Below are 19,618 nucleotides of genomic sequence, written 5' to 3'. Positions count from 1 at the left end.
GAAGTTTGGAAGCTTCAGCCTTCTTCGTGGATAAGGATTATAGTGATTTTTATGCTGTGTAGCTTCCCCAACATATAAACCTGGAGATCAAGGTTTGTAATTTCCAAAATAATTGTCTTGAAATTTGATTTTGGGATGTGGAGAGTTTGAAATAAATATGGAATCGTTCTGTCTCAATCATTGTTAACCCTTTTAACCAAAGGCTCAAATTTAAGTGAATGTAATTTATCATTGCTTAAATGATTCGAGATCTTTTAACCCAGATAAGTCATGTAGTGGGTGTCCCTCTGAAAAGCAAAGTTAGACTACGACAACTGCTCTACAGGGAGGCTGAGAGGCAAGGCTACGCTTTTTTAGAAATTAGCTTTACACTAACTTTTACATTATAGGTATCTAACAAATCATTGAGAGCTGATCCCTTAAGGGATGTGAAGTTATTGTGATGGCTAAAGGCTCAATCACAAGAGCACAAAGCAGCCAGCCTAGCATTGGTTTATGTCTTATAATCAGATGGTGAGAGTGGTCCACGCAATTTAGGATCCCTCCATGGTTTTAATAAAACTATCAGATTTCAGCTGAATGGATAAACATGTCTAAAACAGGGTTTGTTAATTTACTCAACAATGTCATTCAAGAAACCATCTGGTCTACCTCACAGGAGCCTGGCTAAGAGCATCTGTCACCTCTTGTGTAGTTATTTTATTTTCAAGATTCTATTTAACAAAGTACAGAGAGGTCTAAACTGTCTAGTTTTGTTTCATCAGTCTTAACACCCCCTAATTAATATAACAACTGAAAGAATTCAGAGTGGTTGGGTGGCGAACCACATCAGTCACATAAGATTTTCTGGATGAAATTATTTCTAGAGGCTTCTTCTGATTTGCCATGCTAACAGTTTACCAGATGTATGTCCCTGTTCATCCTAACTATGTTTCAACTTAGCTTTTGTATTCTCAACCTCCCTTGCGGTGAGAGTCATATTCTTGCTCTTTTGGATTGTCACTGTCTCATTTGGATCATCCTGATTTGGACCATATACTGAATGTTAAGCATAGTTGTTGGCTCATGTGCCAGGGAGTCTCTAACTAAAATGATTATATATATGCTAGTTCTGACACTGTGAGCTAAATGCTAATGTTTGCATCCAGACATGCTCACAACAACGCTAACATGATGACGTTTAGCAGGTTTAATGGTAACCATATTCACCATTTTAGTTTAGCGTGGTATGCTAACATTTACTAAGTAGCACTGATATATAATAAAAATAATAATATTTGATCATAAACTAAAGTCTTGGACAAATAAAAACCTGATGATGGCACTAGATGAAAAGTTATCACATCGGACATGAATGTGTGAACCAAATTTTATGGTAATCAATTCAATAGTTGTGGAAATGTATACTCAAAACCACAAATGTCAACTTTATGGTGGCACTAGAGTTAAGAGGAAAGGATCACCAAAGGCACTAGGATTCATCCTCTGGAGACGTGACATGAATGTTTGTTCAAAATGGTAATCAATCAAATAGTTATTAAGATATTTCAGTCCGGACCAAAGTGGTGGACAAACTGAAAGACTGAAAAAAGCTGAGTTGATGTTGATTTTTCCTTTTACTATTTAATTCTTTATATTTTTGTCAATATGGCTATGGAACTGGAGACCAGTATATACATACTGTGCTAGGACAGGCATATTACATCACAGCATGTGTATACCAGTGTGTGTAGTTGAAAGAGGACCAGGATGCGAGCAATATTTTAACAGACATGATCCACACGCACTTCAAACACACTTTGGCTTATTGCTTTCTAGATCCCGCTTGATATTGTGCAACAAAGTGCAGCAGAGCATCAATCACCTCACCCACCACCATATATTTTTTTATTTGTTGGTTTAGTTGAAGAGGAGCAGGAGGAGGCCTCAGATTTCATCAGGTTTAGGAATATACTAGTCAAACCAGTAAAATGGCAGTACTGGTTCCCATACTGCTCCTGGGTCTGTACCTTCAATAAACTACTTTGTGTGATGGGATGGGCCATCCTGCTTCGGTAACTTCTATTGGTTTCAGTAAGTGGGTCACAAAAAAGAAGAAGACGACTCAAAGGTCAAAGGCCATGCAAGATCATTTAACTGAGGTCCAGAGATGAGAACATCAACTAAGTAAAATAGTTTTGGGCCTTGATTGCAGATCAGGATGTCTGTGTGTGAGAGAGAAAGTTAGTATATGTGTATGCTTGTGCATACATGTCTGTGTGATGAATTAGTCTACAGACAGATGACCTATCCCACTTGGAGGGATCATGCTACCAACCCCAAAGCCGAGTGGGTAAATATTTGCCTTTGGTTGTCTTTGGAATGATTAAATATTATTCCAGCCACCGAATGACTCAGATGTTGCATTACCGTCAGTCTGCAGCTTTGTTTTCCCTTTCAAAAGATACACAGTGCATCTTTATTTGAACAACTTGACTTAGAATATAAGGCTCATTAGTCTGTATTTTATATATATTTTAGTGTCATCAGACCTAATGAAAAGACTAAAACCAACAATTAATTGATCACACTAACATGTAGTGACTGTGTATCCTGATAGAAGCCTGTTTTAGCTTGTTCTTCCGTGCCATAGAGATCCATTGTTGTCCAAAGACACAGACACAAACGTGTATTAATCCACAGCTCAAAATAGTCCCCAACCAACACATTATTTTATATCCTGTTGAGTAATGTTTGCTAAATACTACAGTGCCCAGATGTTTTAGGAAATGACTGAGCCCAAAATACTGTATATATTTGTGTTTTAGTCATGCCAGTGGTGTGGATCAATTAAAAAAGTTGATTGGTCAGTCAGTGGTTTTCCATATTTTTCTCAATTATTTTATTCCTTTATTATTCTTATATAACTTGCATATGTTTATTCCATATTTCTACATTTATTTATGTCAACTGTATGTTTGTCTACATGTAGCACGTTATCACCAAATCAAATTCCTTGTACGCGTCTGATTCTGATTCTGATCCAAATTTAAATGCCTCTAAAATCTATTTTAAAAAATTGTAATAATTTTGGTGATCCTGACCTGAACCTTTCATCAAGCGCCATCATACCTGCAAAGCTAATGCGACTCCCAACAGCCTCGACTGTACTTAAGCTCAAATCACCGCTGAGCTTCAGTACAGCCTCACAGAGCCGCTAACATGGCTGTAGAATAGTCTTGTTCAAGATTTACATCATTGTCACTGTATGAGCTTTGAGCTGAGTGCCACAAATAGAGAAGAGGAATCAGCCAGGATTGAGAGCATTGCTGTAGATCTCGGGGAGGGACGCAGGGTGCATATCCCCTTCAATTTGTAGCACACGTGCATTTTCCCCTCAACAATGCATCCGGCCAAGTAAGTGGGGGCAGTAATCAACCTCAAAAGCAATGGTTGTAACCTGCCATAAAACAGAAAGAAGAAGAACAAACTATGCACGGTAGATAACTGGGGAGGAGCAAGAGTGAAAAGGAGGAGGATATCTGATATTTTCTCAAAAAGTCTCAAATGTAAGTTATGAGTTGTGATGGCAGCTAACTACTAGATAATGTTTATCAAGTTTACTTAGAAGTGTTGTTTGCTATTTTGCTAATTAATATTGAGGGAATGTTGCCTGCCCATTATTAAAACTTGCAGGCCTGAAAGCCTTACTGCATTATATTCCATTATATTTTGACTTGTCACTTACGCCTGAATTTTGGGTTTTCCTTTACATAAATAACAACATTTTCACCATGAATTGATGCAGAAAGTGTGCATGTGGGGCATAAAATTGTTTGACCTGTGTTTTTGTTTTCTTTAGATTTTTGACAACTCTGCTTCTGATTGGCTAGTACCCTTTGCCTCCATTGGTTAGGTTGTTAGTATGGGGTAATGGGTAGGGTTAGCCAATCAGAGGAATAGTACGTAAGTTTTTTTTAAGGAGGCTAATGTCGGGATACATTTCAAGTGATCTGGCAGAGAATTCCATAATTTTGCCCCTTTTACCGAAAAAGAAGCCTGGGCAAATGATGTTCTTCGAAAAGGGATGCTAATTACGTGTTTGACCCTTTGACCCCCCAGACCCTCCGCTAATTGAGACTCCCCCCCACCAATTTGAAACCAAACCTACTTTATTTTTAATCTTTTAAGAGATTAAATAACAAATTGTTGGTTTTGTTCTTTTCCTGGGATTTGTTGACAAGAGAAATATTGAATACACCAGCATTACTGTTGTCAAAAGGCAACTAACCAACCATAATATTGGAACAGAATGCATGCAATCAATATTATCCATCTGTTCCTAATGCTGCTCTTTCCTTGTGTCTGTCTTAGGGGTCTGAAGGGTTTGTAGCGGTGAAGCTGAGACACTGAAGCTAGTATGGCTCAGGCCCAATGCTCTGTGATTAGCTCATGGTTTTCCTCTCATTGCTTCACTCACTTGGCTCGCGTAACGTTGACGTTAGCACGTGATTGACAGGAAGAAAACCTTCATCTATCTTGGAGTTTTGCGTCAGTCAGGCAACCTGCGACCATTCTGCTGCTGTATCTGGTGTCCTAATACTAGCCCTGCGTGTGTGTGTGTGCGCGCGCGCGTGCTGCGTGTGCGTCGCAGAGTTTGGTTTAACTGCAAACTGTGGATGTGTGTGTTCTAGTCACTTTTCCCGCATAGGTTTGCTGGCACATGTGGGTCTAAATGTCCACTGCTGTATGTGCCAGCGTGAGTTCACATTTTGAAGGACTTTGTGTGTGCAGTGTGTGCTCACACGTACGCACCCCTTTGTATTTGACAATGTGTCAATGACGTTTCATATTAAACTGAGTCAATCTAGATGCTGAGCTCACTGTCATTAATCAGTGGGAAGCAGCAGGGAAGTCTGGGTTTTTCCCGTAACCTACTTTCAAATGCAGAGACACACGATAGATAGATAGATAGATAGATAGAAATTGTTACCTGATCCACATCTAACCCCTATTCATATTTTCATTTCAATGCTCCTCTTAGTCTCCAGTCATTCCTGCAGGCTCACAGTGGAGTGATACAGTGACGTTTGTGTGTGTTTCATGTTTTTTATCCCGGTGGGAACTTTAATCTGAATGGACACTAAGCGATGGGGATGTGGTGGAGACTGTATTTTATAGAATTAGGTTAAGGTTATGGTTAGAGCAAGGGGCTAGAGTATACATTATGTCAATACGACATCCCCACATGGATAGAGGAACAAATGTGTGTGTGTGAAGTAGATTGTTCGATGAAATATTGTTTGACTCCTTTGTTGTGTCATAACCAGGGATAATAACCAGGAAAGTAACAAAAGTTTCTAGAAATTTCACACACACTCTCTCTCTCTCTCTCTCTCTCTCTCTCTCTCTCTCTCTCTCTCTCTCACACACACACACACACACACACACACACACACACACACACACACACACACACACACACACACACACACACACACACACACACACACACACAACCTCGTTTAGCCTTTGCCTTGACATGTTGATAAGCGAGTGGCTGCCGGTAACAGAAACCCACCCTGGTTGTCCATGTGTGTACCAGCTGTGGGAACTGGTGACCACACGTCTCTGACACACACACACACTGAACCGAGGAAAAGGGGTTCCTTGAAAGGGGGGAAAAAGACGGCAACCATTTAAAACCCTTTGATTCTCTGCAATGTCCAATCAGTAAATTAACTGCGGAAATAAAAATCCTTTACTTCTGTCCAGACGTCTGTTATCTAGGTTACATGCCTGTGTGTAAGCCCCATTTCACATTTCTCCTTTCATTTTACTGCCATTATTCAGCAACCGACCTCCTCTCAAGTCTGACAGCATGCGCTGAAGAAGAAAATACACAATGCTGAGTGGTGTATGTTAAGCGAGGCCAATGTGGTGTTGATTACCTTGTCAGCAATGAGGTTGCTGAGTTTACACAGCCTCAACTGAAAGACTACAGAAAGAGACAGACAGAGAGAGAGGAGAGAGGGATAGTGGGGGAGAGGAGTGAGGCTTTTAACTGCCTTTCCATACAAGGAGAGGTAGGGGGAGAAAAGAGGAGGAGGGGGAGGAGAAAGCGAGAGAAGGAGGGTAATGTGAGGAGATACGATGTGAGAGAGAAGGGAGGAGGAGAGAATTTTGGAAAGCGAGATAAAGACTGAGGATAGAGGGATAAAGGCTGATAAGGCTGCACCAGACAGAAGGTTACGGCGGAGAGAAAGAGAGGAGGAGAACAAGTGAGAGAAGCTGTGTCCTGCTGATTCTGCTGCAGCTTCTCCCTGTCACTGACTGAGCTTCACAGGTAAGACACACTGAGGCTCCATTCATTCTCCACACGAGAGTACGAATGCAAGTGTTGTTGTTTTTTTACAGCCATGTGAAATCCAGTAAGCTTGTTTCTTTACCTGGAAGATGTAGTGTTTTTGAGTAAATGCATGCAGTGGGGGAAGAAATGTTTATATCCCTTATTTAAAAAAAAAAGTAGATTCATCACAGTGCAAAAATGCTCCTTTACAAGTAAAAGGTACACATTTAAAATGTTGCTTCAATATATTAATATAAGTGTATTGTAGAATTATAGAAAAGTATCAAAAGTAAAAGTTGCTAATTGTACAGAATGTTATATTATTACACTGTGATTTATGCTATGAGATTATTAAGATTGATTAAGGTGTGAGCAGCATTTTAATGTTGCAGCCGTTCTTGTATACTTTTGAGTGGTTTTATTTATTAAACCACCACCAAGTAATTGAAGGTTTTTTTGCATACAAATCTATCGCCACAGAGTTCACACAACTAATATTATCTATATTGATTTTCGCATATATTTGTGCATTTCACCTTCACTGGTGCAATTTCTTTAAAATATACAGGTATGTACATGCACTGTCCATCCTCTCTGGTCTTTCTGCGGAAAATGTGGCATTAGTTAAGTACATCAGGCAAATCTGCATGCCCTCCTCACTCTTCTCTCTGTCTGAACTGCTACTTACACTGTCATGATATCTTCCTTGCCTGCATGAGTCAAGTTTTGACCTGTTGTGATGCACTCCTGGCCCAGTGCTCCTATCTGTCTGTGTTTCTGTGTGTATGCATGAAGGTGAAAAGGCCAAGATATAGTGCATATTATACAGGATTGTGTAGACAGGATAATTCAAGACAGAGCGTGTCTTTTTTTACCACAAACAACTGAATCCGCCACGGCCCCTCAATAAAAGATTTTCTGAGACAAATCTTTGGGAAAACAGCAAATTACCTCGCCGCCATCCCCTTGTTAAAAATGAACATGCCTCCTGCTGTGCGCACAAATCTGTGCTTGTGCATGCATACCTGCCTGTATGAGCTGAGCTGGATGTGTGTATTATCTCTGCATGAGTCTGGTGTAATTACACAGTGAAGGTGCCCATGGGGCGGCAGCCGCTACATTTGGCCCCATGCCACGTACCCTCATTTTATTGTGTCTTGTGCCTGACAGAAAAGCTGCTGTGTCTGTCTACGTTAGCTGATGAGAGCAGGTCTGTGGTGTGAGAATGTAAACTTTTAGACTGAAAGTAAGCACTTGCCTCTGTATGCATCAATAAATACCATATAGTCTAATAACATATATTATTATTACTGTATGTGTTTTCAGGAGCAGCAGCAAACATCAGCTGATAGTGTGTGTGTGTGTGTGTGTGTGTGTGTGTGTGTGTGTGTGTGGCCTGATAAAGTCCAGTGTGGGAATTCAAGCAATGTCTCCTTAGTGTGTTTTAGTGTCAGTGTGACAAGTTCAAAAGTCGAAGTGTCTACTGAGCCAACGTCTCACAGTAGAATAGGGTCATCTGATTATGGCAACAGAGAGAATGACATCAACTAACAGATTTCCCTTACAGCATATCAGAAACAAATCATTTTGTTAAAATGTTCAGTGTGTGCACCAAATCACTTGCTGTGATTTTCCAGTTAAACAATGTTGATGTTCCTTGTCTGGAATGTGTGGGGCTGTGTGTGTAAAAGAGACTGTAAAAGAGGTATATCTTTGCAACAGCCTGCGACAGGACTGACCTCCTTTTCCGTACTAAACATAGTGGACTGGGCAGACGGGACAGTAGCAGTTAAGATCAAAAACTCATGTGAAAAACTTCCAGCTCCAGGCTGTGAACTTCCATCTGCCCCGAGCACATGGAGCTCGAGCACAAGCGTCAAAAACTGCTTATTATCAGTCTGAAAATAATATAAATGTTTCCAAGAGAACGTTGGAACTAGTTGCGTAGTTAAGCATCTCGACCTGGAGCTTTATCTGCCTCCTGCAGGGCAGCAAAGTTGTAGCCGGTGAGATGATCAGATGACTGAGCACTGAGATCAAAGCTGGGCTCTCTGTGTGTCTCCATACTCGAGGTATTTTTATGGCTGGCTGTAAAACTGTGCAGTGGTTAATATACATTTAATAGAAACAGGGAATTGATAAAACACTCAGTAACATATAAGGCTGCGGTCAGAAAAGTGTCAGAGTTGGAGTTTTGCAGCTATATTGGCGGAGTAATACTATCTGACCTCTGGAAATAGACTTCAGGGACAATGTGCAGCAGGACATGAGTGTTATGTGCGTCCGTGGTGTGTGTGTGAATGTGTTTGTGCTCCAGTCGCCCCAAATTTAACTGTCTGCATTCTGCAGCTGCTTGGAGGTTTAGTTATAGTATAGTAACCGATAGAAACGCCACACAAGACCGCAGCCACAAAACATCATTCTCTCTGTCTGTAACACACAAACAGAAAATTCATCTGTCATCAAGTCATAAACTTTCGTCTCAAAATTAAAAAATCTGCCAAGTATTCAAACATTTTAAAATGCATTCAGAGAAAATGTCCTCAGAATCAAACAGAAACAACAAAAACTGTCACGCCTATGCCAAATTTCTTTCAGTGATTTTCCGGAATATTTTACATTTTGAATGCAGCCTTAAAAACTCAAGTATGTGCGTACACTGATTCTCACACACAGAACAATGGAACAGTTTGTCGTGCTGTTTGCAGAGACGGGATGAAGAGTGTGGGTGTGGAAGGTGGAGAGAAGGATGAGATGAGTGGATGTGTGTTCACAGGTGAGGAGAGGAGAGAGGTAGTATAGATATGATTCACATCTCTTGGAGCATCGTAAAAAATAAACCACAAACACCCACTGGCAGCAGTGTCAGCAAGCAAAAACTGAACTCTTCGGCCAATGAAATGTAAGGCTTAACTGTGTTTTTGAGCAAACCTCCCCTCTCTGCATCTCTTAATAGAGCAGGTCTGACTCAGCAGCCAGTGGTCAGTGGATGGTCAGTCAGTGAGGTCAGTAGAGCAGCAGAGCAGACAGGATTTGCATCTATCCTCAGATATGTCATCTATGTTGTTTTATTTTAGGACAGCTTCTGTGGCAGACATTACCATCACGGCGTTTGAATATTAACCGTTTTGCATTGTAGCAGATTGGCTGTGGACCAACACACTCAGCCCATGGGAATGGGAGGACTTCTTTTAATCAAAGGCTCCAGGGTCAATGGGGTCAATATGCTTTCTTCTAGATAAGATGAATGTGTTGTAATATGAGGGCTGGGATGTGGAGTTTGCCTCCTTATACTGATTTTCCAGCATTTTCTGGGTTTGGTTTCCTAAATGTTTATGTTAAGATCCTTTCATTTGCTTGCTGATGGACAAAGACTGTGCGCCAAAGGACTTCTGAGAAACTTCCTTAAAATGCGCCACACATTTAATTGTATTCAAGAGAACATTTTTGATCGTCATCGTTATTGGTTTTTGTGCCGGGAACCCTACCTTGTGCAAAGCTTATGCATCACTACCATGTAAAGCGTACTTACACAGCCATTTGTCATTTCTCCATTTCTTCCAGATGATGTCATCGGAGCGTCTGACCTGCGGTTGGCTGCAGCAGCTACTCCTTGTACTCCTGGTGCTTTGCCTCACTTTTGCTGGACCTCTGCGGCCACTCAATGGGACAGAGTGCACAGCCAAGGGTCCCGCTTCCTACATCCTGGTCTTTACAGGTCACTGGAGTCCGCAGGCATTCCCCAAGCAGTATCCACTGTTCCGACCCCCTGCACAGTGGTCCAAACTCGTAGGTGAGAAAGACTGCTGGGGACAAAGAAAGTGGTTATTAAAAAATCTGTCATTCCTTATAGAAAATTTCCCCCCTGATGCTTAATAATCCATTTTTGGCTTATCTTGGAATTTTGGCTACTATTTCAAACTTGCAACAGCAGCGAGGAGTCAGGGGTTATTAGTTCACCTCCCCTAGTCAAAATGTACCCACACATATTTTTTTGTCTTAAAGAGTAGATGATCCAGGGACAGTGAGATGAATGGACACCGGTTAGCTTCACCATCATGTGTTAAGAGGTTTAGGGTCTCATTTGTCAGAATACACATGATGCATTCACAGGGGTGAGCGATGTTAATGAGCAAAGCAGCAAGAAGCAGAGCAAGAAAGACAGTCTAAATGCTACCAGATGGAGTTTTACACGTTGTTTCTCAAAGTTCTGTCCAGGCATATCTTTAATATTTCTCTATTTCTTCAACTCACTTCTGCACTCCTTCCCACATTTCCGCTGGTTTACCACAGTGTTGGCGGTAATCACTGCAGTAGAGGTTTCGGGGGTGGTGAAGGTGGGTGATGATAGTTGGGATGCGGTGGGGTCAGACCGCTTACCTCAGAGCCAGGAGGAGAAAGAAGAAGCAATTCAGGCCCCTCCATTCTGTTTTCTCCCCCTAAGCCATAGAGCACGGGATGGATGGCAGATGTTTGTACGTGTGTGCATGTTTGTGTGTGTGTGTTGGACTCCTTGTGTATCACCGTCTGTGGCAGCCATGGCTCTGTCTGGTTTCCAGCACTCCCACTTGTGCCCTGCTGCCCAGCCAGAGGGTGATGGCCTACTTACTCCTCGTAGAGACAGGCACCGGCGATTCGGACACACCCATAATTGCTTTTAATGTCCCTGGGAACCGGTGGACAAGAAATGGGCTTCGTCACAACAGAAGAAAAATACAAGGCCCCCTCAATGGGCTGACAATTTGCTAGTAGGGGACAAAAAGTTGGAAATGGAGTTTGTCACAGCACAAAGAAAAGCATAACCTGTCGAGGGGTTTTGGGGGCCTGGGAGGGTTTTGTGTTCCTTTATTGCGGAGACCTGGGTGCAAGGGACCAAGGACACTGCCAGAGGGAAGAAGGTATGGAGTTTGTCATGGCCAAAAACACAAGCGATTTAGGAAGTGCGGGAAGTGAGCTTTAACGTCTTGGTAGGGCTTAAAGGTGATGTGCTATCAAGTTTCAAGGTCTTGATGCTTGTGGGAAATTTGTTAGGATGGAAATGCAATTAAGTGCACAAGTAATGGCAGTTTGAGGAGAAACAAGATAGTGTGTGAAGTGTGCTGGGCAGGTTGTGTATGTGGCTCAGTGCGGCTTGTGTGTTAATTCATGTGTCAAGAGTGTTTAAGTATAAATGCACCGTTGTGTGTGTGTGTGTGCCTGTACTGAAAAGTGAGGTAAGGAAGAACCATCAGAGCATTTGTCAGTGTGTTTCTGGCTAACCTTACTCTGCACTTAAAACCACTGGCCCAGGCCAGTGGCTCTGTGGGTTTCAATACGGAGCTCCAGAACCTGCGGTGAAAAGAGTTGAACCTAAATCGCTCTCTTGATTCTCCACAGATTTTATAGATAACCAGAACTAAATACGAGAATGTGAAGAAAAGTGTTCTGTTGGCCCAAAGGGTACGAAAAAGTGTCAATAAGCGTTTTCTAAATTGTTTTAGAAAAACAAACTTGCCCACCATCTGGCTGCTGACTCTGAGATCCTGACCTATCTCCTGGCAGCTCTGGCCTGTGAGGTGGTTTTATCAGTGATAGATGGAGAAAAGATGTAACTATAACCATAAAACAATGCCAAAGACATGCATGTGGGCAATTCCATCAGAATTATCTGCTTAATTGCAGGAAGTAGGAGGCAGCCGTAGAAATACATACAGGCTCCATGGTGGAAATGATCTCACTGTCTGGCTAAGGCTCTGTGGTACTTCAATGACATTGATATGCATTCCAGTGAAAATGCATCTCACTCCTGTCTTTTCCTCTTTCTTGTGTTTCTTTTCTCCCTTTAGCGGTCAGCCATAATGGCCGTTTTCGGCTGTGGGAGGAGGGTGCTCCAGCCAGTGCAGGGGTGCAGAACTTCTCTGAACTCGGGGTGACGGTGGAGCTGATGAAGGCGGCCAAGGAGGCGAGGAAGAAACGCGCGGTTGGCGCCATGTACCGAACAGCCGGGATCCCTAACGGCGTCGGGCACAGCTCCACCGAGTTGCTCATGCAGCCCCGGTGCTCACTGGTAGGCACAAATAAAACTTAAGTAGAAGCAAGACTCATTCACAAAAGCACACAAGCTCAGACAGAGTTACAAACCGTCTGTTTGACTAAATGAATTCAGTCATCTGGTGACCTGGGCCTCCACATAACGTAGTCCATCCGCTCTGACCAAACACTTCACCACTTCTTTCCCCTATCCAAACAGACTATGTTTAGCCCAAGTGCTGAAGCCTTTAGCCACAAACGCCCACATCCATCCTGCGCGGTCTGCAGCCTGTCTGCTGCTTGTCCCACTGAACTCTGTGAGCTCAGAAACACTTTTATTCATTTTCTTGTCGAGAGTTAGATGAGAAGATTGATGATACTCTTGTGTATGATAAATCTGAAACTGGCCAGCAGCTGGTTAGCTTAGCATAGCATAAACACCGGTGGGAAACAGCTTGCCTGGTTCTGTCCGGCAGTAACAAAACCTGCCTACCAACACCTCTGAAATTCACTAATTAATGTGTTACATCTTGTTTGTTTGATTAATCTGTGCAAAAGACAAAGCAAAAACTAGAACTGCAAGCAGTTGTAAGCTGGGTCCAAGTCTCCCGACGCCAGCCGCACCCTTTGCACCGCAGGGGGCCCTGCAAGCTGACCTGGGCGCAAGCTGACGACGAGGGTGTCGCATATGGTGTCAGGGGCCGGTGGTGACTATATGGTCAGAGTTTCATATTAAAGGGTGTGGTTACGGAGATATAAAATGAAAGTATGTTATGGGAGTGTCATTTGATATCGAACGCCACCTAGAGGCCTATTGTTACCAAATTTCATACAGACCCTCGGGAAGGCATGCCACATAAGGTCCCCAAGGTAGGTGTACATTGGACTTCCCAAACCGAAAGTGCAACATCACTTCCTGTTTTTTGTGTTTGGCGTAAACATTGGTTTACATTTTTTTGCCGATCAAAAAAATTGGACCCCTAAATTTGCGGGTTCCCATGCCCTTCTTGGGCATTATGCCATGTTATGGGGGTTTGTGCTGGATTGTTTTGGCTAGGTGCAATCACTTCCTGGAGTCTTGTTGTCATCCCCCAACATAACCCAGGTTATAATGCAGGTAAAACTGAAACTCACAATTTTACACATTTAATAAACGAGATATAATGTGTTATTTAGTGAGTTTTATAGCTGCTGATAAGTGGATTTTGTTACCTTGGACATAGCCTGGCTAGCTGATTACTCATTTCCAAACTTTATGCTAACTAACTGCAGGCTCCAGCTCTATATTTATTAGAAAAAATGGGATCAATTTTGTCATCTAGCTTGGCAAGTAAGCCAATGAGTATTTTTCCCAAAAGGTCAAACTGTTCCTTTAAGGGAAAAGTTAAAGGATAGGTTAAAATCTTATTAAGTCTACCTTAATACAATATTCTCACATGCACACAGAGGGTTATTGGTTGCTGTAATCATTCTTCCCCACCATAAAGGCCTAGAAGTAATCTTTTCTTTTGCGTTTGCGTTTGCGCAAAACTGCATGCAAACGTTCAGCCAAAGCTAATATAAAGCCTAAGTTAGCCAAATCAAGTGGATCGTTTTCAAGCAAGGATTTTAGTGAAAAATTCCCTGCTGCAGCTCAGCAAAGAAACATTGTCTGGTGAAACACGAAGAGGAAACTTTGCACCAAACTGTGAAATGTTACCCGTTCGATATGGCAACCTCAGCTTACTGAAGCCTATAATCTTACATATTAGTGCATATTTTAAAAAGGGTTGTTAAATGTGGAATGCTGTCCAACCAGGATACAACTTTGCTTATTGCTGGACTTCTGCTGAATAGTGAGATCAAAGGTCATGGACCCTTTTTTTGGAGGCTTGGGCTAAATTTGGGGCCCAGGGCTAAGGCAAAGTATTTGAGGTAGGAATGAGGTCTGGCACAGTGGAAAAATGTGTCAGGAGTTAAAACATAAAATCATGTTTTCATTTATGTGTACAGCATATGTAGCTGATGAATAAGAGGGAAAGTGGTGAAGAGGACGGGCGAACATTTACTGGGATTTTTAGAACGTCTGGTGACCTACTGTACATTTGTTTATTGGTTATTCCACTGCTTGAACCTGAGGGTCCTTAAAAATCATAAACAATCGTATTGGAGGGCATCTTTGGTATGTAGGCTACTTGTCATGGACAGCAGCTTAACAGCTTGTCATCTTTACATGATTGGTGTGGCTGCTTTTAAATGGGTCTATCTGTTTTTAGATCGGCGGACAGAACAAAAAAACATGGTATTACTATTGTGTGTTTATGTTAAACATGACAATGAGAGACTGAATGATGTGAATCTGTTGACAGCTTTATCAGTTTTTCTATCAGCCTGTTTCTGTCGCCCACACACTAATTTATAAATCCCATCCTTTTTCTTTCAACAAACAAAAACACAAAAACAATCAGACGCAATGCCCCAAAAATCCCAAACACATATGATTCCTATCTTCATATTCCTGAGCCTCCTGCTATTGCTGTTAAATATATAATTTAAACCAGACGCCAATTCTAATAAGTACCATTCAGGATCCAGCTGGCATTATTCTTAAAGATTCTGTCTTTTGTAAGATCAGTGGCACCACAGAAAATGGGAAAACAGTGAGTGTTAAGGTGCCCTGGACTGGTTTTCTAGGACAGCTCATTCTCTCCGGGGAAGATTTGCTTTGATGGAGAAGAAGTGAGAGGGATCATGGTAGCTTTGAGAAACAACCTGTGCTCTAGAGACATTTTCTGGCATGTATATTGCCAGTGACGAGGGATACCCCTGAGATGTCCTTGCAGAGTGACCCAATGGATATAACAGGACAGCGCTTCTTAGAAAAAACCCTTTTTGAGAGGAGTCTGAAAAGCACAAGAGGAGGGAGGGATGTTAGCAGAGGAGAGACGAAAGGAAGGAAGGAAGGATGGTATCAGTGGAGAATTCTGAAAAGCAACAGAGCTGCTTCTGATTTGGATTCTCTGTTTCTTGCCGTGCGTCAGAGGCAAGAAACAGACCCCATGTGTCATGCTGACACTACCTGCCTCCTGTCCCGAGTGGCCTGCTCTGCCTGCTGAACTGGTTTGAAGTCTGTTCCAGCACTCTCCCATCCAGCAGCGCTCTATCCGACTCCAGGCCACCCTTTCCTAGCCACGCATAAGCAGTCCAAGCCCACCGATCCATACCCTTATATTAGCCCCTTTTGCAGCTCAGTCCAGGTCTTCAAATATCGGGCCACAAGTGAGGAGGCATTTTTTAATGTGCAGTTTTCTGGGCGTCTGCCACCTCTGTGTGTGCTGACCCCCGGGCCACTTCCTGTATGAGGTCACCAGCTCTCAGGAAACATCCATCACAAAGGAGACACAGTCTAAAGCTGCACAGGAAACTGAGTGGGTGATGCATGCGTACACATGTAGTCCCCAGTCCCTGCATTTATAAGTTACAAAGTTTATAAATTCTGACAACAACAGAGTGTGTGTGTGTGTGTGTGTGTGTGTGTGTGTATGATGTTGTGCTTACTGCATTTATATCAACACACAAGGGTCAGTATAACACAATATTACTGTGGTGGGGTGATAAAATTTTCTTAAGACAGATTGATAGTTGTTTGTTTTTATTATTATTATTGTAATTTTATTTTCAATTTCACCACAAAGAGCTGTAGGTCAGCTTGCACCCATCCAGGGTGCTGCACTAAGACTTTTGATTGGACCCAGAAAAATAATCACAGCTGTGCTTAGATTGTTACTCTGACTCTAACTTTCGTCTTCATGTAAATTAAGTATTGTAATAAATATTTGTGGTTTCATTCATAGTTACAATTTGGCAAAGCAAAGGCAGACAAGAAAGCTGCATCACCTCAGCAGTGCAATATCAGTATTCACATACAAAGAATATAATCTTTGTAAAATAACAAAATATATTCCTCATACTTTATTGCTCTTGCGTAAGAAATAAAGAAACCAGAGCATACACCCCCCTTAGTAGCTCTGTGAGGATCTACTTTGGCACAGAAGTGCTTTGAGCTCAAAGCTAATGCTAACATGATGATGTTTAGGAGGTATATTGTTTACCTTGTGCACCGTCTCAGGTTAGAATTGTAATTGCAAAAAAAAGCTTTCTTATATTTTAGAATTAGCACTATATATACAAGGCAAACAAATTTATGAGCCATCGACTTGATTGATTAATAAATAACTGATCTTATCAAGTAAATTTCATCTGTAATAGTATATGACCTGTGTATTTATTTTGTCTAATTATGCTTTTTTATTTCCTTCACTGTAAACTAAATTTCCCTTTTTGACAGTAAAGTTTGAACTAACCGGATTCTCTCCCTCTGATCGACAGCTGTCCCTGATGGTGAAGATGATCCCCAGCCCCGATTGGTTTGTCGGTGTGGACAGCCTCAACCTTTGTGAGGGCGGCCGGTGGAAACAGGAGGTGACCTTTGACCTGCAGCCTTATGATGCAGGGACAGACAGTGGATTCACTTTCTCCTCTCCCAACTTCCCCACCAGCCCCGTAGAAAACATCACAAAGGTGACCTTTTGCAGTTTTCACAAGTACAAAAACTATCATTCGTTCATTCGACTCATTTAATTTAGTCATTCCTGCATTCATTCCCAGAGCAAAGTAAGGTGTTTGATCCTCTTCTAATTCTTGAAATAGGTTACAGCACAGGTATGTGGAGTCATTCTTGGCTGTCTTCACTTAAACTATTGCTTGGCAGCGCTCATGCCTGACCTGAGGTGATTTGAGCAAGAAGGGCCTCTCTTACATAACACACCATCTATCCTTTCCAGCATGTGTTTTAAAGTGGGCTATTGAGCTTTGTTGAGAATTTGCTGGCTCTCCCGATAAATTATGCCTGACTGTTGCTGACTTGTTCAGATCACCTCTCAGCTGCCGAACCATCCAGCCAACTCCTTCTACTATCCACGCTTAAAGGAGCTTCCGCCTATTGCCAGCATAAAGATCACCCGACAGAGCAGATCACCTGACCGTCAAGCCCCAATGTCCAATCATATTCTGCCAAACTCCATCAGTCCTCAGCGCTTCTCAGGTAAGACCACATAATTCCTTACATCAGAGGGGAGGGCCACACATTAATGAAGCTATTACAATGATTTTCATCACTTGAAAGTTACTGACCCTACCTTCTGCAGAGATTAGTACTTCTAGACTCTAGTTTTTCTTTCTTTACTTACACATCCTGTCTTTTTCTCACATCTCTTTCCCCTTTGATTCAGTGACACCACTGGACTGTGAAGTGTCTCTCTGGTCATCCTGGGGTTTGTGTCTGGGTCCCTGCTCCAGAGGCGGGGTCCGCCACCGCACACGGTACATCCTCTTGCGGCCGGCCAATGCTGGCACGCCCTGCCCTGAGCTGGAGGAACAGGCTGAATGTGTACCACACAGCTGTATGAGACTCAAGTAACCCAACAGATACTGCCAGGATTCAACACTGGGACTCTCATGCCATCACTGCTGGGATGAGAAATGTTGCTGCATCTTGGGCATTACCTTGTTAATGCAAAGGATTGGTGTGTTTGTCACAGTCAAATTGTGGAAATTTAAGACTTGTTGCATTACCTGTGCTGCCCATTAGTGTTAAGATTGTACGCTCCTCTGGGTGTATTTGAATGGCGTCAGAGTGTAGCAGAATGTTAGACAGTTGTTAATGATACCCATTACCTGAACATTTTGAGTTTGTTCAGATAAAAAGTGATTTTTATAAACTGTCGTGGATGCAGAATAGAAAAACTGTATGAGTGTTTGTTCACTGTCAACAACAAATGCATTTGATTCGTACGCTGAACACACTCTTACATGTGCACACACAAAGGTCCTTGCACATACAGCATACTTTTACAGGCACGGAGGCATTAGTTTACGTAGGAAACCTATACATGCTTGGCACATGTAGCTCTTTCAAAATAATCTCACACCCCAATTTATAAATATCACCTTTCACAAGAAACACCTAATAGCTGACTTGAGGCTTAGAGCCGTCCTGAAGAAGCAGGCCTATTTTTTAATAAGATGCAGGTTTTTATAGAAAGAAAAATAAATATTTGTATTATTATCTCTTGATATTTTAAAGTTGAGATTTTGTATATACTGTCTGATGTATCTTGAATAACTCATGAATAAATATTGTGAGGTGTGTTTTTCAAATAGAAAATGTCTGTGTTACTTTTCCCCCCGTATGGCTTTTCAGCTTGAAAGTGTTATGTGAAAGCAATATATGTATTTAAAACCCCTGTGAGACCAAAGAACCTTCTTGATTTGCATGGTTCCAGTAATACATGATGAAAAGTTAAGAAGACATGACACATCTTTATTTGTGTCCAAAGAACTCACAGCCTAAATGCAGAAATATTCAGCCATAAATACTCCAGCATGAGAAGGTTATGATGCCTTATATTCACCAAAATAGAAGTCACAGTTCTACATATTTATATATGAAACTTTTATTCCATAATATCTCTCTATCCTTAACTTTCATAACTCAGTGCAAAATAGTCCCGGGCTACTTTGTCTGTGGTATTTGGCTGGTTAATAAATTAATGTATATATCAACTTTTTAAAGTATTAACTCTAGTAGAACATCACTAGAAATACTGACTCCACACTGCATGCAACGAGGAGTTTATGGCAGTGTAGCACATCCTAGTGGTCACAATCAACAACACAATACTACTATTTAATACTACTACTAATGTTAATAATAACAAATTGAAATAAAATACATATGTTAAATGTTTTAGTCGTGTTTTGGATTATATGTGTGTTTGTTTTTGCACTGTGTGCTATGTTTAAAAAATACAATTAATTATTGTTATTTTGAAAATTGTTAAACCACTGTCTAAAATAAAATGAGAAAAGTGAAATAAAATAATATGGATAGAGGCTTTCTGTATCACAGCTCAGGTTGTTGTGACGATGTTTTTGTGTTTGTAAAGCAAAAAGTATTTAAAATCATAATGGTGTTTAAAATGATGTTGACTAAAATGTTTTTGACTCTAAATTTCAGGAAATTCTGTAGCAGAGGTGGCAAGTCACCCAAATTGTAAGCTATCTCATCTGGTAATCAGTTTCGTTAGTAGATGATGGCCTAAACAATAGCTACACAAATGTAAATGTATGGCATCTGTTGCGTGAAGTAGAAATTAGACCTAGGAGATAAAAAATAAAATAAAATATGGCCGATATATCGTCCGATATATTGAAGATAATATGTAGTAGAATATTTTGGGA

General features: G+C 41.5%; 1 protein-coding gene across 1 annotated transcript; it reads left to right on the top strand.

Moving 5' to 3' along the window:
- Positions 1-6,204: 6,204 nt before the first annotated feature.
- spon2a (spondin 2a, extracellular matrix protein) lies at positions 6,205-18,514 on the top strand. The gene is made up of 6 exons (XM_046030926.1): positions 6,205-6,325; positions 9,893-10,121; positions 12,154-12,374; positions 16,706-16,897; positions 17,249-17,420; positions 17,608-18,514. Exons 2-6 carry the CDS (start codon positions 9,893-9,895, stop codon positions 17,793-17,795), a joined length of 1,002 nt encoding a protein of 333 aa, XP_045886882.1. The 5' UTR covers positions 6,205-6,325; the 3' UTR covers positions 17,796-18,514.
- Positions 18,515-19,618: the final 1,104 nt, after the last annotated feature.

Source organism: Micropterus dolomieu, linkage group LG19 (assembly GCF_021292245.1).
Source record: "Micropterus dolomieu isolate WLL.071019.BEF.003 ecotype Adirondacks linkage group LG19, ASM2129224v1, whole genome shotgun sequence".
NCBI classification, from domain to species: Eukaryota; Metazoa; Chordata; class Actinopteri; order Centrarchiformes; family Centrarchidae; genus Micropterus; species Micropterus dolomieu.
This window is presented reverse-complemented; position numbering and strand designations above follow the sequence as displayed.